This window comes from Ruditapes philippinarum, unplaced genomic scaffold, assembly GCF_026571515.1.
Source record: "Ruditapes philippinarum isolate M1 unplaced genomic scaffold, ASM2657151v2 ctg275_1_1_1_1, whole genome shotgun sequence".
Classification (NCBI taxonomy): domain Eukaryota; kingdom Metazoa; phylum Mollusca; class Bivalvia; order Venerida; family Veneridae; genus Ruditapes; species Ruditapes philippinarum.
In genome coordinates, this window is record NW_026852998.1 from 85,472 (window position 1) to 112,196 (window position 26,725).

Consider the following 26,725-nt stretch of genomic DNA (forward strand, 5'->3'; position numbering starts at 1 on the left):
TATGTTTACACACTGGCATGTAACACAGATGCTATGTGTAATAAAAAAAATATGGCATATAACATATCTAAGGAACTGAAATAATAGAAACCAAACTGTAGCATGCTTTATATATACTACCTGTGGCATATATCCATCAATTTGAAGCTGATTAAAAAGTAAACAGCAAGTTTGTGCTCAGTCTGAATGTTTCTTAGTTATTGAGGTTACAGATATAAACAAATCTAGGGAAGATATACAGATAAATTATTCAAAGAACAAGTCCAATGTTACAGATTTCTAGATAAGTAATTCAATATGAACAAAAGATTAACTTAAGTTATATTAACCACAACATTGCAGGAAAATATGCCTATTTCACAACACAGTCCGAAAAGTTTTACAAAGGCTCACTAGTCAGCATGAAAGTTTGATCAAGTTTCAAACTTTATCACAATTCTTTTACTTACCCTTATATGTTTTTCTACTATAAACTTCTGGGGAAAAAAAGAGACATTACCAAAACCAAGAAAAACCAAATTCCCCACATGTGATCCTCAAGAACTTTAATTTGTTTGCCGTTATTTTGAAACCATTTTTATTGTATACTCATAATACTGGGATCCTTCATATTTACTGGACAATCATCTTACCTTACAAAATTTATTCCTGTTAAATAGGTACTTAATTTTTTTTTTAATTCCAAGGTCATCCCGGTTGAATCACAGAGAACCTTTCTGTTTTCAAGTGGTTATAACATTATTTTAGCAGACAATATTCTGTGATAATTGTTATTTTATAATTTTGAGTTTTGATTTAAAGAAACCAAAAAAAACAGAAACAAAAAAACAACAACCGAATAACAAAAATGTTAACTGTTAATGATTTATAAAGACTCTTCGTAAAAAGCATGGTTGTCAATATTCCATTTTTAGTGACCACTTTGGTTTTTCCAGTATCATAACCTTACAATTTATCAGTTTAATTTAAATTCACAACTTTAAAATATTATGAGTAAATGAGTTGTCTATGTCTTTTTTGCTCTTATTATTATAATGACCTACTTTGAAGCTGCTTTTAATGGTCAAAATGTTAAATTCCATATTTGATAAGGCTACGTTTACATGAATTAAGAAAAAAATCAATGTTTTTTCATCATTTTAAATAAATGTTACAGCCAAAAAAATCATATTTTGTCCAGTAATATGAAGGATCCAAGTATACTTTTCAAAATAATTAGAAACAGACACTTAAACATTTGTAATTTATGTCTTTTGTTTTGTTAACTATACAAGACTTAAACCTGATTGACTAAATGTGTACCATACTTTTTTTCATATCAACTGATGCATTTAGGCTTATTTCCACTGGCTTAAAGCCTTCAGATTCATGTTAATTTTCATGAAAATTTTGAAAATGTATTTGAATGTGTTTTATTGTGAAGTAACCAAAAGGAAGCAATTTACACATTATCAATGGTACTTACAAACCGCGTAAATTACCAAAAAATGGTCAAAATATGCATAAATAACCTTTAGTAAAGCATAAGAAATATAATTGTAAATACTGAAAAATCAGTCATTAATTGCACATAATATGTAAAATATTACTTAAATCTTGAAACTAATTTTTCCTGACATCTTAGTACATTTTTCTCAAGTTTGATTTTATTGAAATATTTTGACTTATCTGGAGGCATGTAGCTATAATGCAAGACCAGCCTGCAAATCTGTGAAGTATGCTCAGACTCTTTAATGCTGATTGATAAATTTCAAATTTTCATTTTGATATCCCCAAAAAATGATAATGAACAGTTCTACGACACGTCCATTTCAAATAATTAAGCGGAGTAAGTGATAAAACTCTGACTAGCTTTTACAACATTGTTTGCAAATTGTAGAGGCTAAAATTTAAATGAACCTGTATACCATCAAACATCAATATTGTTGATCAACACTTGAAAAGTTCATAACAAAAATTGATCAACATTTGTAAAACTGAAAGAGTTAGTATATTTCAATATATAAACATCATCCTCTGTGGACCTGTATTTAGGTGCATGTGTTTTAAGACCAAACAACCAAATTCTCAATCAAGATATTACAGACATCGGAAACAATTTTCCCATAATTTCTTTTTCATGCTTTCTAACATGAAAACATATTTTTGCCATTTAAAATGACTGACAAAGAAAATATAAAGAAAATGAAGCACTTACCTCCTTTGAAAGTCTTGTAAACAAATCTCCGCCTCTAAGAAACTCTAGAATCAAGTACAGCTTGCCCTCTGTTTGAAATGCTGAAAATATGACAATCTTTTCAATTACTTTTACCAAATTATCAGATTTACTCTATGGCACTTGAAAAATTGGGTAAAAATATCTTAAAGCAATTTAACTTCAAAATTAGGCTACATTATAATTATTCTTGGGAAAAAATATATGAATGTATGAACAACAATTTTTCATTTTATCCAGAGTGCCTTGATTTTGATGAAACAGTACAAGTAATTGGCCTACAGAATTTTTCCATTGCAAAAATGTAAAAAGAATACCACATGTCATCACTCAACGCTCTAAGTTTAAAAAGGGCAAAACTCCAAAAATATTGCTTTCAGATTTACGCTCCTTGTTTAACAACTGCACCTTTTCGCCATACGCAAGTCTAAGTTTCATACTGATAACTTTTAAAATGTTTGAATAACGGACTACATTAAAGTTCTTGCATGATAACTACAGTGACAACAATGATAACCGCACAGAGAGATCATTATAGCTTGACTCTTTCTTCCACACAGCCTAGCTATAACTGACAATAATTGAATTTATCGGAAGAATTCCATCTATAATGTAACAGTTCCTACCCTGTGATCTGTATTTATTTAATTTCATATCTTATTTTTTTTTTGCAAGCTGTTAATAAAGGGCCTAATATTTACCATAATGTAGTTTGACAATATATGGATGGTTAATATCTGCCAAGATATCTCTCTCCATTTTGGTTCTCTGTCGGTCACGCACTGAAAATATAGTACAATTTTCTATCACTTGCACAAGACCAAAACATAACTTCACTAAAATTGTTTTATTATAATATACTAGTAACATAACTGTAATAAAAGAAGCCAAAATGCAATCCAGCAATTCCACTTGGGGTTAATGTTTTAAGTCAAACTAATTAACAATGTCAAGGTGACTGGTCATAAGACTAGAATCAAGTTAATTTGTTTGATAAAAACCTTTGGGCCCATTTACTAATATATATTATAGGGCTCCTGTTTATATTAGCTTGGAGTCATTTACTCCTTGATTTTGCCTATTGACTTTCAAAATATAATGTTTTTCCTTTCTCAGTCTCTGACTTCCAAATTTTGATACTAAATGGAAGCCCTGATTAGTTTGTACAGGAGTATGCATCAGTGTAGAATCACATAATTTCCAATAACAAAGAGATGTATGAAATCTTTCTAAAACTTGACTGGATCACTTTTGTCTTAAAATATAAAGAATATTTATGATATACAAAAGTTATTGGATAATTTCTTAAACCTACAAAGATATGATAATTATTAAACAGTATTTTAAATACTACCTTTAAGTGTTGCTTTCTTTAAAACTTTCATTGCAAACAATGTACCGGCATCTTTCCCTGTCACTTTTCTAACCAAGAATACCTAGAAAGAAATGCATTAATGAATTTTAATGCATAATTTCTAATTTATAATTACATACTTAATTTCTTCAAAATTGTCTTATTTATATTTAACTTTACATATTTTGAGAATTTTAAAACTATTTCATAATCTAAATCATTTCCTTTTTTAACCTGAATTGACAGCTGTTTGTAAATATTATATCTGCATATAACTGTATTCTTCTTCAATAACAATGCATGAACTAGGAATACATGTATGTTGGAATTTTGTAATGAACTTCTAGCAGTTTTTTAAGACCCTAAAACAAGGTTAGTCCTTATACTTTAAAGATTTCAATTTCTTTTAAATCAGCTGGAAAATTTTGCATATTGGCAATAGACCAATATATCACAGTATTAATCCAGGGCATCATGTAAAAACACTTTTAAACAAACCTTTCCAAATGATCCCTGTCCAAGAACTTTGAGCAATTCAAAATTTGATGGGTCCACTCTTTCACCATCTTTACCAACAGTCTCACTTCCTATCTCAATCTCTTTATCCATATCATCCTCATTCTTTGTGGAAAAAAAGACGAAAAAATCATTGAATGATTCTTTATACAAAACTTTGTATTAACCCTATAAACAGTCATTACAGTAAAAACAAGCTTCTAGTAACTTTTTTTTAACATTATCATTACATGTACTTGATTGTAATTGTAATCAGGTATGAGCCATTTTCTGCAGTTTTTAACAAGTTAAGTTGTACTTTATAACAATCACATTTATAAAACTTTACAGTGCCATTTTGTTCTGTAAAAGCATAATTTTCTAATTCATATGAAATCTTAGTGTTTTTTTTTTTTGGTTGTATATACATGAAGTTTCTATTTGTAACATTAATGGCAATGGGCAATGCCCCTTTGAAGTTTTAAACAAGAGGATCGCTCAACTGAGAAATAAGTCAAAAGGTCAGAGTGGAGACCCTTTTCACCCAGAAGCACAATTTGAAAACAAGGGACAGCTTAATCTGAAACATTTTTGAACACTGTCACCAAGGAAATTTTTGTGTAAAATTATTTCAAAACTGAACCAGTGGTTTAGATGTTGTTGTTTCCTAATTTTAACTGTAACAGCCATTATATCAAACAGTTCAGTCTGTCACTAAGTGAGAGGTGAGCTAATAAAAAGATGACATAAAAAGAGAAGGAAAACAATGGTTGACCTGGCTGGGGATTGAACTATTGACCTCGATCCCCTGGGGCGAGGCCAATTTTGACCCAAGGGCTTTCATTTGAACAAACTTGGTAGACATACACTAGAAGTTGTTTCATGCCAAATATCTAATTTATTGTGCTTTTGGATTGTCACTATATACATATAAGGAATTTCAATGACCCCCCTGGGGTTTTAATTTGAACAAACTTGGTAGACATCTATTAGAAGATGTCTCATGCCAAATATCTAAGCTCTACCTCTTTTGGATTTTCACAAGAAGATTTTTCAAGTTTTTACTATATACATAGTTACAAGGAAAATCAATGAAGCTGGGTTGGGACCAATTTTGACTCTAGGGCTCTTATTTGAACCAACTTGGTAGACAACAATTAGGAGATGTTTCATGCCAAAAATCTAAGGTCTATCTCTTTTGGATTTTCACAAGAATTTTGTTAGATTTTGGCCAAGTGGTTTAAGAGGAGAATTTGATTTAAGAAATTTTTGATGCACGGACAGACAATGGACGACAGACAATTTGATGAGCCATCACAAAAGCTCACCTTGAGGACATTGTCCTCAGGTGAGCTAATATACACACAAAAAACAACAGTGGAATCCCTTTTATTAACTTAGAGACAATAATCTCACCTGGTCTTCAACAAGCATGTCCTCTTGAGAACCCTACAAAAATTAAACAACAAACATTTTCATTACAAATATATTAATATGCGAATTAATATGTTATGCATATCCACTGGAAATTCTCTCAATCCATAAAAAAGATGAACATATTTTAACAATTAAATAAGGTGATTTCCTGAGATTGTTCTTTAATATAAAAAATCTGTATCATAGCCCTCAGGACTCCAAAAACTGAAAAACCCTACCAAGTAACCTGTATTTCACTTGGTTTAATTGAAGGAAAACTTTTGCAACCAAGGATGGAGTATCTCTTTCAAATTTAAAATGTTTACTGGTTGGAGAGATAACTCCGACACTAAATCACATATTTTTTGCAATATTTTAATTATCTTCCAGTATATTTTAAATATTGAACCACCTAAACAAAGTTCAGTTCAAAGACTTTACATTACACCACAAAAACTATGTATGAAAATGGAATCTGGTACTTCTTTAAGGTCTTGAATGAGGTATACAAAACATGGTCTTTTTACCCCACAACAGTAGATAAAGTCGACACTTAAATTTTTAAGTAAAAAATGACTGGAAAATCAGCATCAATAATTTATTTTTACATCTTATATGGTTTATCTATTTTTTGTAAATATTTAAACAATTTTTCAAAAATCTTTCCCAAGTCAGTGGCCTGTGGTCAATACATTTCTAACTACCTTACTGTAATTTAGTAAAAAGAACATTTTGAAGCAGTTTTTGCCTACAAAAAGTTTAGGTTATTTGAAAAACATTAAAAAGTCTACCAAATTATAACAAATCATCACATTCTGTCCTGTTCCTATACTGTTAGGTGAGCATGTGCTTATTTGTTGAAAAACAAAGCTAAAACAATTATATTTATCAAGTGTCGGGGTTATCTATGCGTCGGAGTTATCTCTCCAACCAGTATAACTGATAAAGGAAAAAACATGAACACCATGTCATTATGGATTTTAAAGCTGTAGGCAATGACATGAGGAAACAAATCAAATCAATTTATATCAATTAAGTTTTCAATTTTAAAACAGAGCATTCTACAAATTTTATTATCTCATTTATAAATTAGGTAAAAATGAACTTGAAGTTGAAAACAAATTTCCAACGATTTGACTGTGGCAGTCATCAACGAAATTATTGCTGTAAAAAGATGAGAAGTAACTCTACACAAACATTTTTACATGAAACAGTGAATATTAGTCAGTCAAGTTCACAATGACACGCCAAAATAATTTTAATAATAAATGACGGCCGAAAATGAAAAAAATAAAATTTCTGGGTATGTCGGCAAAAATATTACTCGACCTCCGGATCATTAGAAACGTCCATGGGCCCCCATGGGTCTGCGAATTGTGCCAAAGGCATGTTTCTGTCTGTTAGAATATATAAAGACAACTGTTAAGCAATATTTCTAGTTCTTGAACTGTTTTAATGGCAAAATTCTTTTCACTTGTCGTCAGTCCCCGACAAGATGGCGAATTTTCGCCAAAACGAGGCTTTATAAACTTCCGGTAATCATAATTTTTGCGCGGGAAATACAAATCAGAGATTTACAGTAGACCAGTGTTCAGTGGCGTTGGATGATGGGGAATTCACTCATATTTTTGAGAATTCCCCAGGCATGTGGGGGGAGGGGATTTACATATATAAAAAGGAAAAAGATCAACAAATGTAATAAATTCTCATATTTCGATAAAAATCCCTTTCGATGATTTACTGAGCTCGCACATGATGGGATTTTCTTTAGCTTTTCGCCTATTCAATATCTTTAAGCCCTGATCGAATTTGCACTAATTAAATGTTTATTAAAAGCAGAGACATTACTGGTTGGGGACCATCAACCGGACACTACATCTACATCTATATGAACATCTTCCGTATAGCTGAAAATTTGACATAGTACAGCTAGGTTCTTCTCGATCATAACCACGGATTTATATTACATAATGTAAATCCGTGTCATAACTAACAAACTAGATCTAGTTTTTTCTTATTTCTGATAATCTTGACACTTATATCTGAGACACGTCCTAAATTGTCCACATTACAGTACCATGTAGTGCTATGTTCCTAAAATGTATAAATAAAAATAACTAAATAAATGTGTCTGGACAGATCTATGTAAATAATGTTGATTTAATCCAGATTAGGGGTAGATACTGCAGCAAATACTGAAGTTTTGGATATTCTATTGTTTATTCTGCAAATGATTATTAAAGCTAGCTAGTACGAGTATATATAACAGGTCAGGTATTGCATTTTTGACGTCCAAATTTTCAATGTCAAGGTTTTTGAAACACGGTGCATTAATTATATCGTTCCGGGCTGATTTGGAATATTTTCCCGTTCCTGAACTGATTTGGATTTATTGGCACCGGTTGATTCAAATAAAATGGATTTTTAGCTTGACAAGGTAAGAATATATATAAAATAAACACATTTACATCTTGATTTATAAATGTCTTTAAATATTCTATTGCACGGAACATTGCAATGTTTAAGGAATTCATATATACAACTTAATAAGGGTTGTTAACGGTCTTTTACGAGTTGGAATCGAAAAACAAATTTCACATGTCAGTGGAGTAGTAGCAAACACTTGCATAAAATTGTCAAAAAAAGTCATTATTATCTATGGTTTTCCAGGTATTTCGTGATCATTTATAGAAAAAAAACCATTCCGCGATAATATAATGATTTTAGTAAAATGTTTTGTCCAGTAATTAATGAATCTGTCGTACGTATTTTTATGACAACCCTGTAAACTTTTTACTTTTTCAGCCCGGAACGATTATGCACCGTGTGAAATATACATTAAACATAAACATTTATGGAAGTTGTAATAATTAATTACTTAATTTTAGAAGAAAGATGTATTTATTGTTGATAAAAATGCAAAGGATTGACCGACAACCACTTTCCAAAGAAAAAAAAACTAAAACAGGCAATGTATGGGCCGTACGGGTTTGATGATTGTACGGTGGTGAACCAGTAGAGGTTAAGGATATTTTTCTTGGTAATTAACAAAGAATTTTGAAGCACAGAATGTAAATGTACAATGTCACTTTGCTCAGCTAACTGATTCCATTTTAATTAAGGTTAATAGATCAAGTGTAATTGTTTTGAACAACTCTTGTAAAAATATCAATTCGTTGCAGTATTATCATTTTTGACTATTTACATGTAGGCCTAACTATTTAATACCAATATTTGAGGTATACAATGCTCCCATGTACAGAGCACTTTAAAATACATTTAGATTCTTAAATTAATAGGTGTTGAAAGAGGGTGCCGATAAGTCATTAGTCATGCAGATCTACATTTGAAAATATTCAACAATGACCTCCCTTCTTTCGTTATTTGATAAAATGGCGTTTTAAAACAATGTCAAATTCAGCAATCCACTAGATATGCAGAAGATTTGTTACTAATATAAACTACATGTATTTCAAAAGGTTTACAGACATGTACTACAGGCCTATGAATAAGTTATAAATAAAAATCTGACAGTGAAAATTAATGCCATTACTATTTGTAAAAGTGGTAGATTATCGAAAGACAAATATTTTATAGAGGTGTTGAAATTAAACATGTTACAACTTACCATTATCTTAGTATTAAATTTCAATCATCTGGAACATTCAGTTACTGTCAATCGTATTTGTATAAAAGAGTTTTAAAGGCTATATAGTTAAGATAAGTACATGTAAGATGTTTGGTCAGTTGCACCAGAAGATTGATTCTATCATTCATCTCTTCGACCACACAATAATCCAATCCTTCTATATGGTCGTGAGATTTCATTTGTGATCAGCTAACATCAATAGTTCAATTGTAAAAATATCAGATTATACATTGTTAAAGCCATTTGACAATATGCTTTGTGATAAGTTTCATATAAAATTTCTAAAATAGATCTATATCCTGGGTACATAAAAAAGCATCTAATAATGCAGAAGTAGGCGAACTTGGAAAATATTCAGTCTATATTGAAGTTATTTGTAACACAGTTTAAATTAATATTAAAGAGATATCAAAACCTTTTACACTAAATGGATAAATAATCATAAATTGAACATTGAAACGTGAAGATATAGGAAAATTGTAGCACAACGACACTGCAAATTTGTGTTCTTCAAATTTAGTTCAAGATAAAATTCATTTTTCGGTGTCTTGCCTTAGTTTTTATACTTGTAAAAAAACTTTTTTTTATAAAAAACTAGATATAAATACAAGAATTCTGAATCATTGTGTAATGCTAAAAATTGTCTGACTTATATATGTCTTTAGAAAATCATGATGTTGTGGCCAATATATTTTCGATCTTTGAAGATAGTTCGACACGACATCATTGCTGTGTGTACATGTGTGTGGCACTTTTAGTTCCTCCTATTTGATCTTTTTCAACTTCAGTGGTTCCAGCATTCCTACTTGATTACTGCCTAAAACCCTTAGGATATGGTGTCCGCTTTTTAAATTTAAATTGTCTTTGGACGTTATGCCTGCGATATGCATGCATCATAACCTCTGGTCCCCCTTCAAAATCCCATCTTCTTTCCATGATAACCGCCGTATGAACACATCTTTGGATGTTTCTTGATTTTGGTAAGTGTGGACAGTAACTAGCATTTTACAGTACCGTCCATGAGCGGGCTCAATGAAACCGAGCCTACAAAATTTCCAGTTTTGTCGTCTTAAGGGATTCCGTTATTTTCTCTATCTAATTGCAACGTTTCTGTTTCATATATTTAGATACATAAGGAATCATTTAACATATCTAATTTAAAAAGTTATTTTGTGACAATGAAGAGCAAGGATAGTTTATAGAATACACCACTGTCACATACATAGTTTATATGAACTCTAACTAATATAAGAAATGTTTTATAAATACCATAATATTTTAATTGTAAACCCTCTCTGTTGTTGTTTAAATCTTGTTTGCATATTTGTTTTTGCACACTATCTTGCAATATACATGTATATGTTATATTGTTATTGTATATCCTCGCAGGCCATGTGACATTATGGAATTTGAATAATTTAATTGTACAACCCTTCAAATAAAGTATTGTCAAATATCTTCATAGGGTATTTGTTAGACACTAAAGTCTTGAGGTTTCAGATATGTTATTGATTTATTTTAATTGCATATTATGTGTCTTTTCAGTTTCATTTATGACCTATGTTATTTGTGTTTTGACCAATACCAATTAAGCTTTATTTACATTAACATCCTTATTTGTTGTATGAATTATGTTGAAACTTGCCATTTGTTATACATAATGGTTCATTATGCCGTTGTATTTGAATCTTGGTTGGTTTAACAAACTATTTATTATATATATATAGGTCATTTGAAGATACTTAAACCAAGACAGAAAAGTTTTGTTTGGATCAGAAACGTTGAAGGTTTTCATAAATTGCGAAGAGGAGAAGAAATGTGAAGAAAATCAATAGCAACTAGAAATGTGTTCATAGGACACGGATGCCCTTTCATTTCACGGTTTTGTTAGTCTACTGACGCACATCAGGACAGTATGACAGACGAACAGACAATAGAAATGCAACATGACCCCCCACCCCTAAATGATTGGGGCATAAAAATGACATCCAACATGGAACGCACGCAGGGTCAAGGGCAAATCTAAATGTCTTATTTGCGACTACAATATGGTTTCAGAACAGAAATGTTAACAAATAAAATTAGAAAATGAAAGTGTTATCATATTACTCTATAAGATGTTCAGTTACGAGAAAATGAAATACAAGACAAGTGGAATTATATGTTTTTTGTTCTTTATATAATGAAATCTTGATATAAAAAAGAGCGATTCCAACGTGTTCAAAAATGCATGTTGATTAATTAAAACAAATCTAGGTGTATTTCCACTACATGTATAATATACCACCATAAGGTGTTTTCCAGTTTATTAAGTTAAAATGTTAATATGTCTGCCAAAATGTGTCCATAGGACACGGATGCCCTCACACTCCACTGTCAGTCTACTGACGTACAAAAGGACAGTACGTATGGCAGTGGGACATACAAAGGAAATTCTACATGACTCCCCTATCCCTAAGTGGTTGGGGCATAAAAACTACATCAAATTAAAACAATGTTGATTTTCCCCCAATATCAACAAATATACAAGCAAACCCCAGGTGCACATCTACACATGCTGACCAACATTTCTTTAAAGTTTCATGACTCTAGGTCAAATATACTTTTTGAGCGATGCTCATTACAAGTTGGAAATTGCAAACTTCTACCAAGGGCATAAATTAATTAACTTTACAAATATTGAATTAATCCACAAGTTAAAATTCAGAACAGAGAGTTGAATACCTGGAATAACATATAGTAAAAATGAATGTTTAATATGGAAGTGTCCGAAAGTGTTCCTGGGTAAAGATCTGATTGCATTGGTGTTGGTGTAAAAACGACATAATTAATATAACGATGAATGCATAACTCCTGTAACCGGTGATAAAAGATTATTAAAATTGACATTATGCCAATCCAAGGGTATATAGTGAGTGAACAGGTGAATATCGTAATAAGTTTTCATTTTGCCATAATTCCTTTTAATTTAATAATTTTCTTCTCATAAACAATAAATAATGCACAGGTCCAAATAAAATTTCTATAAATATCTATTAGAATTTACGTATAACGCTCAGTTTATAAAAAGAGTGGGGCAGTCTTTTTTGTATTTTAGGCAGATTTATAATTTTATATTGAACATTTTCCAATATCAACGATTGGTCAAACACCATTTTAACAATCTAAAGTCAATTCAGCTCAACTTGACTATGAAAATATGAGCATAATGTCACTTTAATATCCTAATCTAATATCCAAGCAAAAGATACAAAAATCTATTTCCCAATTAAATTAAAATTATGTTGGTATATTTTTTACGGATATCCACTGTTCAGTAAGCTCGATTTATGAATTGATCTTTGCTAAAGGGACTTCAGCGAACAGGGTTCTTAGTACACTGTCGCACAACGTCAAAATAAAAGAGACATTTAAAGTTATAGAAGCCAGAAATAAATTGCGATGTAATATTTGTTGTATGTTTTGTTTTAGTGACAAGTATATTATCGATAATAATTATAATATCTCAAATGAGATGTCCAGATTAAATATACTACTTTATAATTTTAACTAGAAAGAGACAACAATAGTACGTCTTAATATTCCAAGATTTAAAGATCGTGTAACACATTTTTTTCATGGTTTTAGTTTATAAATTTGATGCTCAAATTAAGATTTGTCAATATTGTAAGTTCAAATAAGCATTATTTATAAAGATATTACCCAATTTAACATTTCATGTAAATAAAGTTTATTTTCTATAGATTCTAAGTAAAATTTTCAAATAAGAAATGAATGCATGTAATTTATTGATTCAATATAATGTGCACAAATATTTGCAGTACACATTTTACATATTCTTTGATGTTTGAAAATTGTTTTATTGTATACATATATAAATTTTTGCAAGTGTGGTATACACACAGAGTTCCCTCAATACAACCCCATATGAGCCATACAATATGGACACAATCAGGCCGTGTAACAAAAGATACAGTCGTATATGAGCTAATCTCAAGTTATATGTGAAGAATGATATAGAAGGGCAAACTCCTCACAGCGGTTACGTCACGCTTTACTGTACAGATCAGGGGAAGTAACCGCTGCGAGGAGTTTGATAGAAGGGAACAAGTCCAAACAAGAATAAAGCAGCCCATCAATTTAAAAACGGCACACATTTTAATTTGTTCTGTTCTATATCATTTGCCGAGTCTCACATTCTTTGTTTAAATGCAATATTTTTGTAAACTTTTATATATACATTTATATTTGGAAATAAAGGCAAATCGCCAATAAAAATTGCTCTAAGAGTGGGTCGTTGATAAACAGAAGATCAAGTATACAGATTTTAGATGACATTTATTAAATATCAAAATTGGACTGAAAAAAGGCTACCATACCATTTAGGCATCTTATCAAAATTAAAAATTGACCGTGGCAACCAATGTCTGTGGCACCGTTAAGCTGCTAGTGCTTTGTGACGGCCTTATCAATAACACTTTCCAGACTGTACGTTTATTTAAAACAATAAAATGCGTCTGTGGCTTTCCATATTTTAACAAAACAAAATTCAAAATTGGACCAAACCAGGCAGGATATACCTTTCGGAAATCATTTCTTATTTTTCTAAATTGCTTAATTGTCTGTGGCTTACCGGCAGCTGGATCGATATATGAGTGATGGTAACATATGAGGCGGTTATATCGATATATCTGAGACATCTGGAAGAACTACATGACGAGATGAAGATGACCACTCTGAGGGGATGAGAAGTCCATGACCAAGCCTTTAAAATGTCGCATTCTCAAAGTAGGCATTACGGGGGGAGGTCAAAGAAGACATCTTCGAAGACCGAAGACGTGGAAATGTTCTTCTAGACCCACCAGATGAGGGAAGCAGTCCATGGCGGAGCTGAAAACTGGAAGGAGTGAACTTATCTTCCGTTTTGCTTGTCTGAGCTAGGCACCGAACCAAAAACACCTGTCCGAAGCACCATTGCTTGTCCGTGAGTCAGAATGTCAGGAAAACCTTACCCGTCCGCTTCTTGATCCTTTATTTTAGGCAGCAACACATTCTTTAACTAAAAAACATAATGCACACAATGGTCTCATTGGCATCCCGTGTATTTTTTCATTAATAAAATCTAAAACATTTGCATTTTATTTGCCTCATTCAGTGAATTACTGAATTCCAATCAAATAGGTCACCACTTTAGAATTATAACATACTTTAAGGTCTCAACCCGGTACGGAATTAGACCGAACCCATTGTAGTCTAGAAAGTAGTTCTTTAAAATTTTGAAATGGCCCAATTTAAGTCATCTCTAGTTAGATTGGTCATAATTAAAGTGTATTTATTGCATGTGTGTAGTTTTTGTGTGTTATATGATGACTTTAAAAGTTGTTTTTTGTGTATTCTCCAGGAACTAATTTGTTGGTGGAAGGATTAAAGATGTACTACCCACCAGCTGTTAGGAGTTTTTAAAGTGGTGAATTTAAAAAGTGTTACAACAGAATGAAGATTTCTGAAAAAAGTAGATGGCTAACCTATTATATTTTGGGCCTCATTGGACTTAGATAGTGTTAATGTTTAAAGTTGAAGACAGTATATAATTCATCAAGAACAGTGGAATCCAGAATTAAGCCTCAAATTTGACTGATTTACTATAGAACAAATAGTACGAAAATTCACCGGGCCGAGGCCTTAAGGGCATGACTGGTGACATGTCCGGGGTCCGTACTCGACAGCGAGAGCTGCTTTTTGTGCCCTTAGCCTACGGGCGGATGGATCCTCATTAAACATTAACAACATACATGTATACACACAGTAACAATACCCATCACAAAACATCCAAGTAAGTACGGGCCGTAAGTACTAACACAAGTAAGCGGAGCTTAATAGTAACTAAATTTATCAATATGAAACAATATTTATTGTGTTTTAAATGATTTTATTCATATGACTTTATTGTGGGGTCGTGTAGAGGGGTCAATGTGTTTTAGGTACTGACTGGGCTACGCGCGCGCCGCACCGGAACTAAATTGGGACTGTCTCCTTATATGCAACAGCATTAATTATCGTGAAGATGGCCTCTTCTGTGGCTTTATGGCGTAAGTACATGCAAAATCAAGTACATGAATTTACTTTTCTTTGGATTATTGATTTATCAAAGCACGGCTGTTTATTAGTCCAACTAATTGTACTGCGCGACGAGATATTGTGCTATTTTCGTGTCTGGGCAATATCTCGCCTCTACGTACAACATAAAAAGTACCTTTTCTGTGGTGAAATTTGCGCCGGGATTTTGAGCGCAAGCTTTGGACCGTGTAAAATCGTATTAGAATTCATATTTGAATAAATTTGTTACGATACCTTTAAAGATTATTCATTTCTACATCAATTTCATGTTTTATTTGTGAAAATCTTCCTAACATAAAGATTTTGATAGAAAAGTAAACACATGCACCATCAAAATAAAAGACATCGCCGCTAATGTCACGTGACAAATACACTGTTGATAACTACACTGGTGTGTATGCGGTACTGCGTTACTGAGAAACGACGAAACCCTCTTGGTAAAATATCAAGTTTAATGTTATATTTAAGACATTTATTTATGCAAAAATTAATAATTATGATAGGATGAAAATATTATTTTATTAAAGCAGATACACAACTTATTCGTTATTGTCAGAGCGTTCTTAGAAATATCAAAATCATTATTATCTTTTATAGAAAAGCTACTCTGTAAATGGACTCCTCACTAAACCGTTTCTTGTTTATAAAAAAAATATTTTGGTCAGCTTTCCAAGTAAATATAAGACATGGGACCTATTGGTATCTATAGATTTTTTCCACGATTATGATGGAAATATGGATATGATAAGAGCAGAAACATGAGGTTTATATGTTTAAACAGCAACGTACGGATTCCTTGCGCCTTTGCGACTACGAGAAAACACCATTCTAAGGAATTTAACAGTCTGTTATTTATAATCAGGTTGATTAACTATTAAACGATACTTTCAATGTTCAAAATAATTTTTATCAATAATAAAACGAGTAAGCTTCAAACGCGGTGCCTCGACATTATACATGTATGTGCGAAAACAAAATTCCACGTAAATTTCTTTTTTTATATCTTATCCACGCAGGCCCATAATTCTGGATAGTTTTCTCCAGAAAGCTTTCTGAAGATGTTTTCTAGAAAGAAAAAAACACACACAAACGAAGGTATGAAAATTGTTTTAAAATGACCGGGGTAGCAGAGAAAAAATACTCGGAAATTTATTTCATGAAACAGGTGCCCCGCCTTATTATGCTGTTGTTATTGTTTTTTGTTTTGTTTTGCAAAAGACTTTCATAATGTTGGTATACAGTAAATATTTATCCCATACAATTGACTTTTATGCTAAGAAATTATTTTCTTTTATAAAATACATGCATGGCGAGGTGAGATTTGAAGAATCAACGCGGTTATTTTACAATGTTATGTAAACAAAACGCTGCGCCGCTAATTTCTTTCACAGACACTTTGGAGCTTTAAAATCCAAATAAAATGTATATTTGTCAATACCAGCACATGTAATGATCATATATGTATATAAAACTAAGTATAAGCCAATTTTGAAAAAAAAATATATATTTCAAAGTCTAATATAATACACAAGATAAACATGTTCGCCGGAAAAAATCCGCACACAGACCTGCCGTCAAAAACACCATGTATTTTATTCTGTTTCCAATATTTTCACAAAATCCTTTGGTCCACCGACACAAAAGATATAAATCTTCAAGATGATGGTCAATTTTAAACTTCAACGGTAATATTAACAACGCAACTGGCAAAATAAAAAACGAGATTATCGCCGTTTTACTCCATCTACAAAATCTTTCGACAAATTCAAACGTGGCTCCATATACATTTTATTAACCAGGTTTTCCGAAGGAAAAAACTGGTTATTAGATTGAGGTATGTCGGCGGGCGGGCGGGCGGATGGGCGGACGGGCGGGCGGGCGTAAACAATTTCTTCTGTGCGCAACTCCTCCTACATTTCTCAACAGATTTTGACCAAACTTTCACAGAAGCTTTGTCATCAAGTGCCCTGGCGCATATTGTCGGGGTTTTGCGATTAGATAATATTTGACCTAATTATGGCCCTTTGTTTTTTTTCATTATATAGAATATATAGTGAACAATTTCTTCTGTGCGCAACTCCTCCTACATTTCTCAACGGATTTTGACCAAACTTTCACAGAAGCTTTGTCATCAAGTGCCCTGACACATATTGTCAGGGTTTTGCAATTGGTATATATTTGACCTAATTATGGCCCTTTGTTTTTTTTCATTATATAGAATATATAGTGAACAATTTCTTCTGTGCGCAACTCCTCCTACATTTCTCAACGGATTTTGACCAAACTTTCACAGAAGCTTTGTCATCAAGTGCCCTGGCGCATATTGTCGGGGTTTTGTGATTAGATAATATTTGACCTAATTATGGCCCTTTGTTTTTTTTCCTTATATAGAATATATAGTGAACAATTTCTACAGTGCACAACTTCTCCTACATTTCTCAACTGATTTTGACCAAACTTTTACAGAAGCTTTGTCAACAAGTGCCCTGGGGCATATTATCAGGGTTTTGTGATTGGATAATATTTGACCTTATTATGGCCCTTTGTTTTTTTTCCTTATACAGAATTGAACAAATTCTTCTGTGCTGAACTCTTCCTACATTTCTCAACGGATTTTGTTCAAACTTTCACAGAAGCTTTGTCATCAAGTGCCCTAGCACATATTGTCGGGGTTTTGTGATTGGATAATTTTTTACCTAATTATGGCCCTTTGTTTTTTTTTCCTTATACAGAATATATATAGTGAACACTTCTTCTGTGCGCAATTCTTCCTCCTACATTATTCATGTTTTACATTGCACATAGTTACATTGTTTGTTGCTTGTATTTGTATTTCAAATACAACATATTTATCTACAATGGTGATAATTGAAAACCTGGTTTCATGGCATTGCCATGTTTCTTGTTTGGATTTTAAAGGCGTTTTGAGGTTCACACCCCAAGCGTCTGTGATTTCTTTGATTCTTGTCCAATCTTATAAGATTTAAGGGTTATTCAACACTATTACTCATTTTAAACATACTATGATACAGATTGTTACTGCCCCAATATAAAAGGTGTTGCTTTGGAAAACGAACTAATAAAATCGGTAATAAATCACGGCGCCTCCTCAGTTCATTTTTCTATATTATTTTTTTTTTGAGTTTTTGATAAAGAACGAAAATTAAGATTTTAACCTTCCAGTAAATTAAGAAAGAAAAACAGAAAAAAGTTCCTAATAATTAAATGCAACAACTCAAAACTTAAAAAGTTGGCATATCTTGCGTAAATTCAAAGCGTATTGGTAAGCCGGGAAAATGTACTGAGGAAACTCGGGACCGTAACACATTTAAATTCTTAACATCGTTTAAACAACTTTCATAAATGTATTATAGAAAGAAATTTAAGCATAAAATTATCGTCTTTGAAATAAATCATCAAGTATATTTATAATTATAAATTGAAAAATAAATACATGTAACTAAGACAATCTAAAAATAACTTCTTCTCAATTTGAACCGTGTCAGCATGGAAAATTGTTTAACTGATTCCGGAAAGGAATCACGGCTCGAATTTAAAAAATCTAATTTATTTATTTAAAACTTAATCTTATAAATTTATAGTTGACACAAAGAAATTAAGTAAGGAAGAAACAGGACTGCGCATCAATTATTAATAGTGTCAACATTTCCGAAGTGTATATTGGCCAGCGTACCGGTGTCGGCGTTGTGGAATACATGTAGTTGACACATTTTAAAAATAAATATTAGGTTGAATATATTTTCTATACCGGGACAAAACTTTTCTGCAAAACTTTTCTGGAACATCGCTTAAACAACACGAAATATCCAGACCATTACGGCATGCTATGATAACAGTCTTTTATTACACGGATAAATGGTACATGTACACAGGTTCTTTCAGATACAGACAAACGAAAAATGGGTGCTCGGAGTAAAGAGTTTTATTTTTTTGAAAACAGTTGAGGAATGAAAAATTAACGCAAGAATTTACCATTTGAATTCTTTCATAGCGTAATGCACGTTTGAAAAACAAAACTTTCCTATAGGCAAGGATTTGCTGTTTTTTATACACAGCAAGTTGTGACTAACATAATTATACTAACATAGATAATACTACAGAGTGATGAAAATATACATTTTAATGAAATACAGTATTTTGTTTATCCTTAACCTTTAATAAACATATTTATAAAAAAGAGGACTAAATTAAAAGTTCCCCCGCATCATTTTAAAGATTTCTATCATGAATTACAAAAATATTTAAAGATAATTTTCTGGCGATTTATTTTATTGTAGCAATAAATATAATTAATAATAACATCATTTAAGAAAAAATTCCACTTTTTAATAGTTTTACATATTTTTTTAGCCACGCAAAAAAAAAATGACAACATTCACGCACGGTACCGAACAATATCGATTTTTAGCGTACATGTTACATTACTGTAGCAACATCACAATATGGCGGCGTTGTTACACAAATGAGATTCTGCCCCAGAACGAAAATATCTCAGAATCAAGCTTTGGCACGTCAATATATTTTGACTAGGCTGTTTATTACAGACGCGATCAAAGCATAAATGTACACTTTTTCATCCTTTCACGGTTCAGTAAATTCACTCGCAGTACAGGTGCGTAGCTTGTATGGAATGCCGGTAGGGACATGCCAATTTGCTTATTTGCCAATTGCTGAATTGCTTATTTGCTCATTGCTGTTTTGCTTATTTGCCAATATCTGATAGGCTTAATGACAAATATGCTTATTTGCCAATTGCTGAATTGCTAATTTGCTTATTTTTTAGCCGCTGGTTTACGTATTTGCTTTTTTGCCGATTGCTAATTTGCTTTTTGCAAAAGAAATAGTTTACACTGTGCCGGAAGTATATGGAAAATCTGACTACAGACAACCAGTTGAGTCAGATCTGTTAACTTTTACCAACAGTATTCTTGTACATTTAGTGTTTTTCCAAGAATACTGTTGGTCAATGAATTTAGTTGCAGTGGTGCCTAAGCAGATATATGTCTACAACTGATGGCTGACATGTCCTTGAGAACACAGACGCTTGGGGGTCAGATCCTGTACCCCAACGTGATACGTGCCCCTGTAAACACTCTATTAAAATATTTTAATATTTAAACACGAATTTGACATCGTTAAAAATGATTTTCAAACAATCTTTACATATACCGGTATGAAAAAATACCATATACCACCAAGTCTCAATAAAGTACTTTATGGTTTATCGTTGTAACAGATGTCCAATTAGTATTTAAATAAATATTAAAATAGTTTTGATATAGTGTTAACAGAGGCGTATCACGTTGGGGGCAGGATCTTACCCCCAGCGTCTGTGCTTGAGAATGGTTTATACGTATTGTGTTGCAGCTATAGATCTGTTTGTGCAGCTTAAGTCAGAGATTGATGGCATAATAAACACTTGATTGGTCATATATAATTGGAAATTATTGGATAAAGATTGAAAATAAAAGAACTTGAAAACAAAACTATTTCTTATTTTATGGCATATAAAATGTCGTTATTCTCAGGAGATTTGTCACGGAGGGCTTCATTTTAGTGGTAGGAACACATAGTATCACGAATGATACACTTGGTGCATGCTAAACACGGGTGTTTGTCTTTGCACTTAAGCAATAGGCTTCGTTTTTAGCTCTGTAAGATTTTGAGATCACTTATGTCTGTGTGTCCATCAACATTTTGCTTTTGTTCAATGTTTTTGGAAATTTGGTCACACTTTTCCATTTCTTCATGTTGAACATTTTACATGCTATCAGGTGACCATGACCATGATCATGACCTAGGGTATAATGGAATATTGAATATTGTGTATGCATGCTACCTAATGCTTATGTGAAGTTTACAGTTAGATATAAGCAATAGTAGCAGAGATATGACAGAAAAACAAAGGCTTCGTAGTACAATTCATTGGTGACCTTGACATTCAGTATATAACGGGGACAGCTTTCATGTATGCATGCTTGTAATTATGCAAAGTTTATGCAAAGTTGCAGTAAGCATAAATCAGCAAAGTAACAGAGATATGACAGAAAAACAAGTTACCAAGAAAACCAATGCCTTGGTGGGTAGAATAGCATCCCTATTCTCTGAATAGTGGAGCTAAAACTGAAACTCAAGATAATTAAAAAACAACTACTTTTTGAAACTGAATTTATATTTTTCGAAATTGAATAAAAAGTATCCATCTGTCTGTCTACCTATATTCAAGGTAATGATGGATTGATCATAATTTACACAAGTTATAATTAACAAAACTTTATCAACATAATAACATGATATAGGTTCATGAGCTTGAAATAAAGTCTACAAAGACTTGTTTTGTCATATCAAACAAGAACTTCGCGAGTCGGACGTGTCGCCTGACAATAGCATACAAATTTATGTATATAAGCAAATAAGCAATTGGCAAATAAGCAAATTGGCAAATCAGCAATTAGCAAATAAGCAAATTGGCAAATCAGCAATTAGCAAATAACCAAAATGGCAAATCAGCAATTAGCAAATAAGCAATTCAGTTGTTGGCAAATAAGCAAAGTGGCATGTCCCTACCGGCATTCCATAAGCTTGACTGTAATATGCGATTCGAGGATGGTTCGCGAAAATAGCTAAAAATTTCGCAATAGCGGAAGTAACCCTATAATTAATGGCCATGTGGTATCTTTCACCGTTACTTCCCGCTTAACCCCATCAAGAATGGTACTATCTTAATTGATTGCTGACAGATCTACATACTTAATATAAATTCAACAATCAGTTCAATTGTCCATTGTGTTTTCAATATTCCATTGTGTTATTATCGATATTTTTCAGGGACAATTTTTTGGAAATAGGGGGAAATGTAAATTAATCGGGATGCGGAATGTGACCGAATTTCGGCCGAAAAATGGTGAAATGAGGGCTTTGATCAGTGTCTTTCAAAAAGAAAGAAAACATATTTAGTATCTTGTTTTGAAGATCAGACTTTGTTATGCAAAATGTTAAATTATTTTTTTGCAAAAATGTCCTTTTTCACTTTCAGCTACATGTAATCCAGTATTAATCACGGACAGTCCTCATTTTGTAGAGGTAAAGTTTTTCATACCGGAATTAACTGTTCAAAAAACATTATTTGGAGGCGTTAAACCATGCAAGGCTGGTGAGACGGAGGTGAATGTTAATTTTGATACATGGTAAGTTAATTAGAAAGATAATTGTTTTCCAGCTTTTTTTCAAGCGGCGTTCAGCTTTTCTTGTATATCTATCATATAATTGTATAATAAAATATTTTATAATTATAATATAGTTCTGGCTTCCATATCTTTATATGTCGCTTTTATTTTGACGTTGTCACTGCGGTATACATACCGTACCCCGGATATTGCTCGATATTATGAGGACTTTAAACGGCGGACGAAGGTAAGTTTAGTGACGATATTTTCCAAACTAATGGCTATTTCATTTATTTCAACGGGTTTTATATATCTAGAGGTATTTTTGTAGCTCTAAAAGATGTTTAAGTATTACAGGTATTTGTAAAATTAATTAAACTACCCCTAAACGATCCGCTGCTCACTAGAAAATACTGACCATGATACTTTAGAATCGTTAGAAATCATTGTTACCAATATAAAAAAATTGAATCGAGCAATTTTTTATTCATAATCCAAGTATGCTTTGTCCAAATTTCAGACAAAAAGTGTGAAAAGTACAAAAAGATACCGGCCTAAAAAGATACAAGAAAGTGTACCGAGTATTGATTTTAAGTGGACAGAGAATTGCAAAATAGCCCAACTTTAGTGTACAGTGTATTGCAAAACAGAATGAGCATATTAAAATGGAAACTCGATATTTTTGTCTAATTTTCACGTCTGTTTATCGATTCCATTTCACTTTGCTGATAATGTACTGATTATATGATATTTATTAAAATATTTCTGATTCAACAATGGATTTTCAGTGTTATTACTGTTCTTTTCCTACGGGCAAATACAGAGATTTAATTTCCCATTTGATTGAAAATCACACTATATAATAATATGAAATAAAGTGTGTGCAGGGTCGGGAGCAGGGTAGAAACATCGAAATTGATGATAAAAATCTTGAAATACATGTCTCAAAAAACTGTGATCAGGGAGACCCATCTCTGAAAAGAAAAAGGATAACAAAACATATTTAGATGACAATAATAATAGGTTTTTACCTTAAGAAACATATCAACACAATTTGTAAAATATTGGCCCGAGTGCTTATGCCGTCCAAGCATGCCGGTATCGTCTTAACCTCATTGCGATCATTGAATTAGGCCTCTTGTTACAAGTTCAAACTGCTATGAAACTATAAAAAAATGCTTCAATACTGATCAAACTGGGCACAAATGTTGGCTGGGCCATAGCCTGTGGAATAACATGCTCAATTTTAAATTTCCAGTTACCATGGCAACTGGGGGACGTCTTAAAATTGCCAAAAATCTCTATTTTGCGTTGTTTTTCCCATCAAAACTGATTTCAAGGTGCAGCAACTTTTCAATTGATTGAGATAAAGTCTAAGATTTTCGGCGTTGATTATACACGGTACCTTTAAATCGACCTGAGACCATTTTAGCCCCCAACCCCCACAAGTCCCAAATCTTCTCAGCGATTAGAGGGGCTAATGCTCCACTTCAAACCCAAAAACAGAAGGGGGCAGAGGGGTGGGATGTAAAGCCTTCTTAACACGCCTTTATGAGATAAAAAGGTTATAAGGAACATAACCTTTTTATTGCATCTGCTGCCCTTTATCATAATCTTATCAAAATCCATTATTCTTTTTTTTAGCTATACCCGCTCGGCAGTCATACGGTAACTCATTGCTATTGACGTTACAAATTTCACGTGCAGACGTTGCTAGAGTGCAGGTGCAAAATGACCGAAAGTTACCTTTATATGGATTTTAGGCTTAGTAGGAAGTCGGTTGATTTTAGATATTGAATACCGTCTAATATTGACAATCTTGAGGCAGCATTAATGCACTTTGGATGCATTTTTTTACTATTTAAAGTAAGATATGCAATAACCATTAACAAATTCTGGAAATGTTGATCCTTCGATAGCAACGAGAACTTTTTAAAAACAGAAAATTGCTGAGATTTTTCATGAGCAGGAATGAAAATCTGGATTATTCGCAGATGTTTCCAGTAAAGTACCTCCGAACTCTGCACATATAGTGTAAATAAGTATACTGGGCAGGAACCAGTTTCCGGACAGAATTCGAGTCTTTTTAATTGTCTATTTTTTTATAATAAAGATGTATTAGTAAAACTAACATATCAAAAACCTGAGCTCTAACTACGTCCAATAACACAATTAATACTGCCTGGTGACGTAAGCAATGTACAAACTGAAGGGTTAAATTAGGTCATCAAAAGTGTAAATTGTTCACTCTTGCAGAACCAGTTTCCGGACATATATTAAGCTGCTATTTATATATGTTTTAACTGATAATTACTCTAATATAACAACAAATTTCTTCGCACATATTAGCTTTCTTATATAATTAAGCTGATTTACTGAAAAATGTTTATGATAGGAAAAATAACGATCACGTGATGGGTCTCGAAATGACTGAAAAGTGAAACAGATATTTTTGTGTGTACAGCAGCAACGAAGTGCGAAAGTGGAGTAAACCTAGCTAAACACCGTTTCCCGATACGTTACAGATTTAGCTCTGGGGGTACACCCAATGAACTTCAAATGAAGTACATTGTGCATTAATTGCTACCCCAAATTATATCCCGAAATAAACAAAATATTGCGCATGCGCAGAACAAATTACATGCCCCAAAGGGATATAAGGCTGTTTTTAAAACACAGGTAAGATATCCTCACGAAATTTTAATGATGTATCAACTTGGAAGGAAGTTTATTTTCTCAAACAATCAAACCAAGCATCTTCATGACATATAATACCGATCGTCATCGATAAAGCCAAAATTAAGCTGTTATAATACTTGTCCGGAAACTGGTATTGTCCGGAAACTGGTTCCTGCCCAGTACACAATAAGAAATATTTAAAATTAAATGTAGGATTTACTCTATATTGATATTACACTAAAAAGCAATACTCGTGACACCGGCTCAATACTCGGTACACTGACTTATGTGTATTTATTCTCAAAATGCACTGTCATCTGAGGTTCTATTGTTGATTGAAGATTTACAACATAAACATTATCACCATTATCACATTTCACTCGATTCAACTTTTTCTTTTAAGGAAGTATATTCACGAAAACATCAAATTTGACTGATCCGAGCTCATTTATCACGTGAGCAAAGAGACGAATTTTACCTCCTAATTATATTTCAAAGCTTTTTCTCAACATTTTTTGGGTTTTCAGTAACTAGAGAAATTATCGAAGTATTTGTTTTTCTATAAAATTTATATCAAACCAATTCAAAATGATGAAATATCGTCAATGAACTAACCTGTTTGTTTTCTTCGTTCAAAGTCGCGAAATGGGATGAAAGTCCTCATAATATCGAGCAATATCCGGGGTACGGTATACCGCAGTGGTTGTGCGACAGTAAACAGGTCTAGCAGTACTATAAAACATGTTCGCTGAAGTCTCTTTAAATCATAAAATTATCAATTAAAAAGAATTCAGATGGGAAATGAAATTTTTCGTCGATAAGATACATAAATAATAAGGAATTTTACCCCAAGATATCTCTTATTTTCCGTGGAGCGTTATAAAATAGCTCTCGGAACTCTTGTTGAAGAAGGCTTAATAGTATATGTGATATGATTCACTTTTCCAACATGTAAATATTGAAGTACTTAGTTTGTTCCAACAATTCAGTGAATCGTTTTCCAACAAAAATAAAAGCTGAAGGCCGCTTTAACTGTTTGGAATGTTGCTTGTTGCTGTTTTTTTTTCAAAACTGAACTGAATTTTGAAAAACTTATGCCCAGAAGTTATTTTTTCAATTCAACAGTTTCCCAATATAGGTTTTAAGGATATTTTTTTTTAAACCCTTTCCAAATAAAAAAAAAAACAAAAGAAATGACATTAAATTTTTAAATAAAACAAAGGCCCAGTTTTTTTTATAAACCAGCAACCCGGGCTGCCCACATGGGACACAAGAATTTTTCTTACTTGATGGTTGAATTTATTTGGGTTTTCCCGCCTAAAAATTGTGCTTTAGATATTTTTTTCTGCCTTTTTCCTTTTTTTTTTTTTAAAATCATTTTTTTAAGGAGACCCTTTGTAAATTTAAATTAAAATATTTTTTCAGATATTGTATAATATGTAGTTTTAATTGGGATTAGCGGGGAACCCAAATGTAAACCTTTTTTCAAAATTCCGATGCTTTTTGGGTTAATAACATCCGTAATCTTATGAAAAATTGTTAACATATTTGCTATCTTGGCTTTTAAGTCATACAGAGACTTTAAGGTCATATTGCGACTTTACACTTTTACC

General features: G+C 32.3%; 1 protein-coding gene across 2 annotated transcripts in view; it reads right to left on the reverse strand.

Annotated features, from left to right (window-relative positions):
• The window catches only part of LOC132730668 (ribosomal protein S6 kinase alpha-1-like), a 34,824-nt gene extending 27,821 nt beyond the window's left edge, over positions 1-7,003 (reverse strand). Inside the window, exons 1-7 of one of the 2 annotated variants that reach the window (XM_060716649.1) lie at positions 6,810-7,003; positions 5,481-5,513; positions 4,068-4,190; positions 3,570-3,651; positions 2,917-2,997; positions 2,198-2,277; positions 121-147 (exon numbers count right to left, since the gene is read on the reverse strand). In XM_060716649.1, coding sequence (XP_060572632.1) covers positions 121-147; positions 2,198-2,277; positions 2,917-2,997; positions 3,570-3,651; positions 4,068-4,190; positions 5,481-5,513; positions 6,810-6,869 — 486 coding nt within the window. In that variant the 5' untranslated portion in view covers positions 6,870-7,003. The remainder of the gene's footprint in view (positions 1-120; positions 148-2,197; positions 2,278-2,916; positions 2,998-3,569; positions 3,652-4,067; positions 4,191-5,480; positions 5,514-6,809) is intronic. The other variant, XM_060716657.1, reaches the window with a different exon arrangement.
• Between the last annotated feature and the right edge of the window lie 19,722 nt (positions 7,004-26,725).